Source organism: Quercus lobata, chromosome 3 (assembly GCF_001633185.2).
Source record: "Quercus lobata isolate SW786 chromosome 3, ValleyOak3.0 Primary Assembly, whole genome shotgun sequence".
NCBI classification, from domain to species: Eukaryota; Viridiplantae; Streptophyta; class Magnoliopsida; order Fagales; family Fagaceae; genus Quercus; species Quercus lobata.
Genome location: NC_044906.1, coordinates 58,250,747 through 58,262,008, shown reverse-complemented (window position 1 = coordinate 58,262,008; position 11,262 = coordinate 58,250,747). Strand labels below are relative to the sequence as shown.

The 11,262-nt window shown below is 33.1% G+C and overlaps 1 protein-coding gene across 1 annotated transcript; it reads left to right on the top strand.

The window, feature by feature from the left end:
• The first annotated feature begins 231 nt into the window (after positions 1-231).
• LOC115982391 (protein DETOXIFICATION 29-like) lies at positions 232-9,299 on the top strand. The gene is made up of 9 exons (XM_031104975.1): positions 232-302; positions 946-1,141; positions 1,255-1,796; positions 6,053-6,139; positions 7,818-7,874; positions 7,989-8,227; positions 8,397-8,515; positions 8,769-8,855; positions 9,222-9,299. The coding sequence occupies exons 1-9, from the start codon at positions 232-234 to the stop codon at positions 9,297-9,299; spliced, it is 1,476 nt and encodes a 491-aa protein (XP_030960835.1).
• Positions 9,300-11,262: the final 1,963 nt, after the last annotated feature.

Below are 11,262 nucleotides of genomic sequence, written 5' to 3'. Positions count from 1 at the left end.
ATGAATATATTGTGCACATAACATAACAAGAAATCTATTAAAAACCCCTTAAAAATAAATAATAATAATAATAATAATAACCTAAAAGTATGGAGCTTAAATACTATATATACTTGTCTGAATTAATGCAGTTCACATCAAATCATTTCCTACTACAATTTACTAGTAATAAGTCCTTCTCTCCATCTTATAAGTCCTATCCCTCTCTCTCTCTCTCTCTCTCTCTCTCTCATGGAGAATGGTAATCAACCACTTCTCTCGTCCTCCAGAGAAGTGAACCAAGAGCAAGATCACCAGCTACAGTCCCTTCCAGTAGCAATACACACTTCCTCTACTGCTACCTTTAACGCCGATGCTGCTGACATCCCTCCCATTAATAGTCCTGTCGATTTCTACAGAGCGTTCCTTACCTATGAAGCACGGGTGCGTTTCGGGACTCGGGTGCGGGTGCGGGTGCGGGTGCGGGACTCGGCAATTTTTGAAAAAATAGGGTGCGGGTGCGGCGGGACTCGGCGATTAAAAAATTATTAAAAATATTTTTATTTATATTTTCTATATATTTTTACTATTAAAATATTCTTAAAAAACACATTAATATACTTGATTCACAAAACAAAGAAAGAATAAGGCAAGAAACGCATCTGAGGCCAGAATTTCGGCCTCTCCGGCGATTTTCACGGCCGATTTCGGCCTGTTTCGGCCGATTCCGGCCTATTTCGGCCGTATCGGTCGCCGGCCGATATGGCCGATACGGCCGATACGGACCGAGTCGGCCCGATTTCGGCCGAGTCGGCCCGATTTTGGCCGCGTCGGCCCGCGTCGGCCCGAGTCGGGATCCGCCACGTGGCGCGACGCGGCACGACGCGGGACGGACGCGCGGTCTGCGGCGTCCCTCCCGCGTCGCCGTGTCCCGCCGCGTCGGACGCGGGTGCGGCTGCCTGGGAGCCGCGTCCGTGCATCCTTGTTCCTTACTGAATCAAAGAAGCTCTGGTACCTCGCCGGCCCAGCCATCTTCACCTCCTTATGCCAATACTCTCTTGGTGCCGTCACTCAAGTCTTTCTGGGCCAGGTCGGCACACTCGACCTCGCCGCTTTCTCCATCGAAAACTCTGTCATCGCCGGCTTTTCGCTGGGCATCATGGTACCCTCTACTGTTAATATTACAATACACACAGTTAACAATATTGATTCTTTGTATCTCAATTGGTTTTTTTTGTGTATATATCTACTCTTAACAAAATTGAATTTCAATAGCTCGGAATGGGAAGCGCACTCGAAACACTATGTGGGCAAGCGTTTGGAGCAGGACAGATTGATATGCTAGGAATTTACATGCAAAGGTCATGGGTGATCCTGACCACCACAGGTTTATTTCTCAGTCTTTTGTACATCTTCGCGGCGCCACTGTTGAAACTGATTGGACAGACTGAAGCAATATCGGACGCAGCGGGAATGTTCGCACTTTATATGCTTCCGCAGCTATTTGCTTACGCTCTAAATTTTCCGATGGTTAAGTTTCTGCAATCACAGAGCAAGATCTTTGTGATAGCTTTGATTGCGGCTGTGACATTGGTTCTGCACACAGTGTTTAGCTGGCTTTTGATCTTGAAGTTAGGTTGGGGTCTGGTGGGTGCGGCGGTGGTGTTGGACTCGGCCTGGTGGGTCATAGTGATAGTGCAGCTGTTGTATATTTTAAGTGGGAGTTGTGGTCGAGCTTGGTCTGGGTTCTCATTGAAGGCGTTTCATAATCTTTGGGGATTCGTTAAGTTATCTCTGGCCTCCGCAGTAATGATCTGGTAAGAAACTCATGTAATGTCACTGTTAACACTATTTTGTTTAGGAAAATTATTACTTCACATTTAGGAACATCCAAGTATCTACATTTTATATGTAACCTAAGAATCATGTACATTTCATTTAAAATGCGGCACCCATGTTGTATTAATTTGTTTCGTATCCATGTCATACCAATATTGTATGGCTAGTCGTTTTATGTTATAATTTTTCAGAAAATGCTCATGTTATCGTATTATACCCGTATTCAGAGATGAAGCAAGAACTTAGAGTTAGGAGGGTGGTTTTGCTACTTGCTACTTGCTACGTACTATAACTCCAGCCTACAGCTTTGCTACTTAGACACTGAGGGTTTTTTTTTTTGGTCTTTGATGTGTGTGTTTGTTGCTAGGTAAGGACAAAATTATTTTGCTACAAATTTTTTAGAAGGCTAGGTTGTTTGTTTTGGGTAAAATTTATTGGTTACACTTAATTTTTATTTTTATTTTTTTAGTTTTGTTATTGGTAATTTTTGTTGTTGAGCTAATTCTTTTTGGGCTTGTATATTTTGTTTTAGATTTTAGACCTATACATTTTTTATGGTCTTTAGAAGGAGAAAAATGTTAAAGATACAAATGTTTTTTTTTTTTTTTAAATTATAAGTTAATGATGTGGTGAGTGGTATTAGTAAGTAAAAAAATAATATAAGTGGTGGATCCAGATATAAACTAATAAAAATTTGCTATCTCAACACTTCGTACAAATATTATAGAAAAGTTTGTAACTATAGTATTTGTCTTAAAATAATAAACGATTTTGTTAGGGGGGACAAAGTGCAATTTTATAAAATAAAATTGCTAAAATTATACCCATATATATACTAATATTTTTTATATAAAAATTAGGGGTGCCATTGCCCTCCAAAGTCCAAGCTTAGCTCCGTACTGGTACTCATGTTTGTGTTTCCAAGCCTATAACATATAGTATGTACACGGTATAAATTTTTTTGATGTGAAATAATTATGGTTATAGGTTTTATCCATTAATCCTATGGACTGAAGGAGACGTTAGACACAACTATTTTAGGACTTTATATCTAAAAAAAAAAAAAAAAGTAAAATGCAAAATTGACTTTTTAAGTTTCTTCAGATTTCATTTTAGTCCTCTAACTTTGTGTATGTTCATTTCAGTTTTTTAACTTTTAAGTTTATTCAATTAAGGCTTTTCCATCAACTTTTGTTATATGTTGTGGTTAATTTTTCAATTTTATAAAGTTTTCTTCAAATTTTTTAAATTGAAAAAATTCAATTAATGATTGAAAACTTTCTTTAGATTTCATTTCAGTCCTCTAATTTTACATTCGTTCATTTTAATCCTCTAAGTTTCAGATTTATTCAATTAAGGCATTTCTGTTAACTTTTATTAAAAAAATTTCCAATTTTTTTTTTCAAAAATTTTTAATAAAAGTTAATAAAAATGCCTTAATTAAATAAATCTGAAACTTAGAGGATTAAAATGAACGAATGTAAAATTAGAGGACTGAAATGAAATCTAAAGAAAGTTAGAAAGTCAATTTTGCATTTTAACCTAACTAGCTTACATTGAATAATTTCTGACCTGCCCTATAGCTTACATCGAAAACATGAGTTGTCACTTGTCAACGAGTCATTAAGGGCCCGTTTGGTACATGTGTTTAAAAACTGAAAATTGTTGTTTGAAAATTTTTGTGGAAATACGTGTGGGTAAAAAAGTGTATAGAAATACGTGAAATGTTGTTTAAAAATTGAAAATTGTTGTTTGAAAATACAAACCAAACACCCCCTAAATTGCAAGTTTTTCGCATGTTTTTTTCAATACGTGTAGAATTTAACTTTTTTAAAAATATAAATATCAAAAACATCATTTAGTATATTATTAAATATACCTGAACTTTATCCCCCCCCACCACGCCGCCCCCATCCCCCCCACCCCCACAAAAAAAAAAAAAAAAAAAAAAAAAAAAAAAAAACTGATCTTATATGTGTAGGGCACTAGTTCACAAAGACAATTTAATGTACGTGTAGGCTGTCTATACAATTTCATTACTTACTACTGACTCTTGAGTCCTCCGCTTCTTCCTTCAGTTTTTAACATTGATTATCTCTTCTAATCATGTTTGGATATCCTATAAAAATGGCCTTTATAAAATGCTATGTTTTATTTGAGAAAATATACTATATGTTCAAAAATTTTGGGTGACCTTATAAGTAACACATTGTAGAATTTTGTGAAGATACGTTTGGAAAATTCTAACTTTAAAGGAAAACTAGGTGGCATTGGTCCATGGATGCCATTTTGCGACATGAATGTATTAAGTATGAACTATCAATTCAGTGGCTGTTTTTCGCAGAAAAAGTTTTTAACCAATTTTGTGTTTATTTTCAGTTTTTATTTCAACTTTACAAATAGACTAATTATTTTGAAAAATAAGCTAACTTTTTTTTTTTTAGGTCTTCCCTTTCAGTAAATACTAAATATGCTAATGAAAATATGAGATATCAAACTCACTTAATTTCATCTGCTTTGTTAGACACGAAATTAACAAGACACAAATTCAAACTCAAGCAGAATGAATTTCCCTTTGTTTAATCATGTCATAATTAAGCATCAGTTACACTACGTTTAATCAAGTACATTGGATACATGTTAAATGTATCTACATTTATTTTTGTTTTTTAGAACCTGTATCTAATATAACATCAAATAATTTTTACAGATAAACAATCTAATTGTATACGAATGAAAACCCATATATATTATCTTGAATTTGCACCTATAAAAATAAATATTTATTTTTAATTTTATTTTTTATAGTAATTTTTTTTAAAGAACCTGTTTGTCTGTATTGTAGTTCATAATTATTTAAAATTCCTTAGACGCTCTCAAAAAAATAAATCGAATCTTGATCCAGCAGTAGCATTAAAATGCTTAGTTATTTGTTCTTTCTGGTCAATCTGGGTGCACACTTTCCTTCCCACATAAATTTTAAAATGGGAAATTTTAACAAGCACTTATGCAAAAAAAAAAAAAAAAAATGTCTGAAAAAAGTCAAAAAAGACATCAAACGGTACTTATAAAATTTAAAAAAAGAAAAAAGAAAAAAAAGATAAAGCTGTAAAAAAGACAAAAATTGTCAGAAAAATTTTAAAAAAATTATTGTTAATGTGCACCTTATGATACCCATTAACACAACTCGTTAAAAAAAGAAAATTTTCCTAGACTCCAATTGAGTTGACTTGTGTACCCAATTATTGAATGCCTGTTGTCACATTATTATTATTATTATTATTATTGGTCAAATTGTTGTCACATTATTGAAACTTGAAAGTTTCTTGATCTAAGGGAATTCACATTATTGAAACTTGAAAGTTTCTTGATCTAAGGGAATTGGTTAGAAAATATTTTTAGAAACTTTTTATAGGAAAAGAAAAAATCAGTTGATTTTTTTGACAATTCTTTATATTCTCCATAAAAGTAGTATTAAGTATTAATGTTTCTTTTTTTTTTTTTTTCAAATGACTTATTTGCAAATACTTTAAGAGTATCTATTAACTGAACCCATATATATATATATATATATATTTATATCTTGCTGAATAAAGTTTGTAGTAAAATTTCTACTATTTAGTATAAAATGCTCTATTCTTTCCGGTCTATTATTGAACAAAGTTGTTTCATGTCTGACCTTATTATTATTACTCTTTTTCTCTTCTCTTTTCTATTTTACTGAAAGGTTAGAAATGATTTAGTAGTTTATTACTGTACTTTTCAAAATTATTAGTACTTTTACTTTGCTTATAATCTTATCATTTTTTTAAAGAGTTTAAACCTATGACGTTTGCTCTTGATGATAGCTTTTTATTATCAAACTAAGACACCAATCAATTTTTGGTGTAGGTAGGAATTGAATTTCAGATCTCTTTTACAACCATCAGAGACTTTACCAGTTGAGTTAACTGGAACCTACGCATATAATTTTATCATTAAACAATAACCCTATATGATTATATTACTACTAGAGGAGTATTCAGCAGAAAAAAAAAAAAAAAAAAAAAAAAAAAAAAAAAAAAAAAAAAAAATCCATGATGGGTCACATGCACCCAATGAGATCTCCCTTTTTCAATTGGTTCATACCTTTTTTTTAATATACGGTTATACTTTGATTTGTGGGATTCACATCTTTCAATTTTAAATCTAATTCTTGAAATGATGAATATAAATTTAAATTAATCTTGTGCAGCTTGGAAGTGTGGTACTTCATGGCACTAATTCTTTTCGCTGGATATCTACAAAATGCGGAAGTTTCAGTAGATGCCTTGTCCATATGGTAACTCTCTCTCTCTCCCCCTAATTAATCATATTAAATTTTTCAATGCATCCAATATATCATACATTTCTATATATACCCCAAGCACCCACAATGAGCGTCAAATTCTAATATGTCAACGGTCAAATCGCCTGTGACATATGCAGTGACATAAATTAGAATAGGACGACTCTTGTCTCACTGCATTCAATCTTTTTCTAAGCAAAACTTTCTAAATTAGGCTGCGTTTGGTTGGATGTAAAATATTTTTCGAGTATAAAATATTTTCAGGTGAAAATGTTTTCGAGAAAGGAAAATATTTTCAAGTGTTTGGTTGCATTCCAAAAAATATTTTGGAAAATATTTTTTAGTGTTTGGTTGTGTTCTAAAAATACTATTTTTCTACTAGTTTCTCATATTTTCTCAACCATTTTCTCAACTTCCAAACAAATTTCATAATTGAAAATTTCAATATACAAACTTAAAACAAACAAAAATCAAAACAAAACCAAACGAAAATCAGAACAAAACATTTGTTAACACCAAAATCTTGGTCAAACGGAGAGGAGGAAGAGAGAGTGATCGACAAGTGAGGGAAAGGGAGAGGTCGGGCATGGGTGGGTCATGTGGATCGGAGCTCATGTGGATCGAAGCTCATGGAGGAGGGATCGGAGCTCTTGGATGTGGATCAATCTCGCCGGTGCTAGGGTGCTGGTGTGCGATCTTGGTGGTGCTTGGATGAACAGAGCACTCACCGTCGCGTGGAGGGGACGAGGACAGCGATCTAACCGGCACGATCGTGGGTTCGACGGCACGATCTCTCTCTCTCTCTCTCTCTCTGTGTTTGCGCGTCTGTGAGTCCTTCTTTCTCTCCCTCTTTCTCTCTTTGCACGTCTCCGGAAATGATTTGAAGTGAAAATAACAATGGAAAATATTTTATGCCCCATTGCTCTTATTTTGTGGTCAACACTGAAAATATTTTCAGTTTAACCCAATTTTCAGTAACAACCAAACACCCACTTTTACGGAAAAACATTTCCAGAAGTGGTTTGAAGCCAAAACAAAAGCACCCTTTAGTAATTTGAATACTCTCTCTATACGCAAAAAGATGACTACCACATTCTTTTTTTTTTTTTTTTTCTTATGAAATGATTACCACATCCACATGTTATGCAGTTGGATCTGTCTATGTCTTATAATTTGTGCTAATCACGCATGTCTTTTTTTTTATCAATTTGTGCTAATATATATTTTTTATCAATTGGTGACAAAATTTCAATCTTTAATTCTTGCTCTTGGCGTTTTCAAATATGTGCATTCAATGAGTAGAATGTCATAGATTGTTTGATTTCGTTTATTTAAACCAATTGTTATTTATGTTTTCTTAATGAGATCTTGTTCTAATTGTTTTGTATCAACTTTATTAGTCCTTGCAATATCATTTGTATGAAGTGTAAGAAAAATATTAGTTATGTTTTCTTAATGGGATCTTTTTAATAAAGTCTAAGAAAATTTTATTTGTATTTGGAATAACAATTTTTGCGAGCAGAAAAAGTTATATAATCGTTATAATATTATTGTGCTTTGAATATATGAAGCCAGTGCAATACATGGGCCTAAAGCTATTCTATCATTATTGTGCATTGAATATAATTTATTTTTTATTAACGATTTCCTGCAATGCCAATGTTTGTCGTAGCATGAACATATTGGTCTGGACAATTATGGAATCTGTTGGAATGAATGCAGCTATAAGGTTAGTGACAGATAAACACACCTCAATAAAGAGATATATATATATATATATATATATTTCTGTACTCGATTGCAAAATGTCTGAAAAATTAAAACCAAAATATATTTTTTGCAGTGTGAGAGTGTCAAATGAATTGGGAGCATCTCATCCAAGAACAGCTAAATTTTCATTAGTAGTGGCCATGATAACCTCATTCTTGATCGGTGTTATCATCTCTGTTATTCTAATCCTGACACGAAACCTGTACCCATCCTTGTTTTCAAGTGATGCAAGTGTTGAAACTCTCGTTAAACAGCTTACACCAATATTGGCTCTTTGCATCGTCATTGACAATGTTCAACCTGTTCTCTCTGGTTAGAAACTTAGAATTTTCTAGTTAAAATTTTTTCGATCTTTTGTTTTATAATACGTCCTCTTTAGTCTTTATATCATATTATCTTCTTCATTTAAATAAAAATTCAGATTCTTGAGGGAAATGGAAATAGATTTTAATTAATTGGGTGAATAATGTTTTTTTCACAGGGGTGGCTATTGGAGCAGGATGGCAAGGTATTGTTGCTTATGTGAACATTGCATGTTACTACGTTTTTGGGATCCCTTTGGGTCTCATTCTCGGTTACAAGCTTGATTGGGGTGTCACGGTAAGTCTTCCTCTACTATTTTTTGTTTATTTCATTTCTATTTCCAAGTGAAAATGATGGAAGTAGCAAGCAAGCCTACTAGTAATCTTTAATAATTATGAGATAAAATTATGAAAAGTGAAAACAATCACAAACGTGCAATACTCAATAGGATCTTATTGCATCAGATAAGCCATGCATCACCATGTAAATGAACTTCTTGTCCCTTTTTTTAATGTGAAACATGAACTTTGTGTCATTCTCAATTTTGCAGGGGATTTGGTACGGTATGATAGCAGGAACAATTGTACAAACTTGTGTCCTTTTCTTTATAGTTTATAGGACCAACTGGAACAAAGAGGTATACTTTTTTCACATTTATCTTATGTATATGTGGCTTCTAATGAAATTCATTTTACTCAAAAAAAAAAAAAAACAAAAAAACAAAAAACAAAAACAAAGCAAAAAACGAAAAACGAAAGACAGTTGTCTTCAATCTTTCTAACTGGAATGATAATCTTAAATCAGTAAAATCTATTACACATGCCATTTTGCGCATTCATCTATACACAAGTGAATTTGAACTGAAATCTTCATGAATAGACCTGTGCAAAATGATTTGTGTAATTAACACTGCCCATATTAAATAGTTACATTATACAAAAAATGCTCAACAAATTGCCCGTGTTAAGAATGGAAGGATTGACTTAATTGGTGTGAAATGCAGGCATCAATTGCTGAAGACAGAATAAGGAAATGGGGAGGGCCGAAAGAGAGTGATGTAGAGAAAACAAACGAGAGCTGAGTTCAAGGAAACATGCCTGAGTTTTTTTTTACAGAATAATAAGATTATCATTGTTCAGCTAATGAGTATTTGACATCAGCAGTTTAAAGCTAATTAGCCTAATTTTATTCCACTTTTTTGGTCTGGGCCGAAGAACTCATGATTTCACTTTCCTTGCTAGAAGTAATAAATTTTCTTCGTATTGCCTGACGATCTAGATCAATTTTAAGATCGGCTAATTTCTAGTGAAGCTAAGCTAAAAGGGGTTGGGTTTTTGTTAGCCTATACCTTTTTCCAACTGCTAGTGTTTGGTTAATCTGGGTTGTCAATTCAACCCCCTCCTCCTTCCTCTTTCTGGCAAACATGACAAAAGCAGCATAAATTCATAAACATGTACTAAATTACAAAACTGGAGCACACTCATGCAAATATTCTTCAAATTATATTTCCGTATTTAGCACTAGTCCAATTAGACTATAAATCAAAAATGTATTTAGCATTAATTAATCTAATTAGACTATAAATCATTAAATCAAGATATAGAACAATGTCCCATTATTACTCATTCAACAAAATATATATCCTCAAAAACCAAACCACCCATCTATCACCCAAGAGTAATTCTAGTGCCACATAAAAAGTCACAACTTTTGCCACAACTATCTTATGTGGTAGACTGTGACTAACTACATAATGTCACTTTTACATGGTCCCACAAGTTTTTATCTACTATTCACAGTTTGTCACGTGGACAATTATGACAAAAGTTGTGATTTATTATGTGGTTTTAGAATTTTTGAACACCCAGTAACCAAAACAGTATCATCAAAAACTTAAGTGATGTCTAGCTAGCTAAGGCAACAATCGACATTGCACAACACACTGCACTCAAATCCTACTGGCTACTGCTATGGAGACAATGAGATCAACAAAATACAAGGCAAAAGAAGAGAGAGAGAGAGAGAGAGAGATCAACAAAATGCAAGAGCATTGGAAATAGATTAGACATCCTCCTAATCCAGGCAAATTACACCATACAATTGAAGAAAGGTCAACACTAAGAAAATTGTTACATATAGTGTTGGAAAAACTAGTTTTGCATCTCATACAAAACTAGCAGCAGAAGCAACACAATGATTTATTTCAATCATGAGAGATAACATATAACCTTGAATTTTAGAACAAAAAACAGAAAGCGTACCTTAATACAGTGAAATTCAAAAACATGACTTGAGAAGATCTTAAATCTTCACCCCAATTCCACATGGTGCCTAAGATGAATAGTCTCTCAATCAGTTCTTAAGTACGTTGAATTTTCTTTGAAAAAATGTACTCAAAAGATCTTGTAGAGAAAAACTATTTTTCTCTTCTTTTAATCATACGTACATTTTTAACTGTCGGGGCAGTTATTTTATTTAGTAACTTTTATTAAATAAAAACTGATTATCTAATTGGGTTAGCCTTTTGGACCAGCCTAATTGGGTTTTAGTATATGGCTTAGGATGGGACCAAAGGGACAAATAAAGCTCTAGCTCCAGTGGGTTTCAGGCTTATCTGTCAACTCTTGATAAGTCCAAAATTACCATTAATTATATAACAAGTACTATTATAGAAATATAATTGCACTCTAGGCCTTATTAATAAATTATATCCCGAAACTCTAATATGGTATCATTTGACCCCTCCATGAAATATCCATAGTGAACAAAGTTATAATAAATTGTCACTTTGTAAACAACTATTTTACTCATTGGGTCCCCGGTTTAATCTTTTAGTTATTCATATTTATGAAATTTAATTTCATTAAATATAAACTTTAGTAACTCCTTACTAAAGTGGCAGGCCCTGAATAATCAGTTCCTATTAAACTTGTCTTAAGGGATTACTTCATATCTTTATAGAAAGAGATTATGGATTCCATCTTAAGAATATGTATTCCCTCAACACTACATGTGTTTACCTAATATACTGAGGTTTTGACCAT

Excerpts from the sequence above, each read along its gene's own strand:
- LOC115982391 (XM_031104975.1), top strand. The coding sequence starts at position 232 with ATGGAGAATGGTAATCAACCACTTCTCTCGTCCTCCAGAGAAGTGAAC. Across the intron at positions 1,142-1,254 it reads GCTTTTCGCTGGGCATCATG|CTCGGAATGGGAAGCGCACT; the intron begins GTACCCTCTACT and ends GAATTTCAATAG. Across the intron at positions 6,140-7,817 it reads GTAGATGCCTTGTCCATATG|CATGAACATATTGGTCTGGA; the intron begins GTAACTCTCTCT and ends TGTTTGTCGTAG.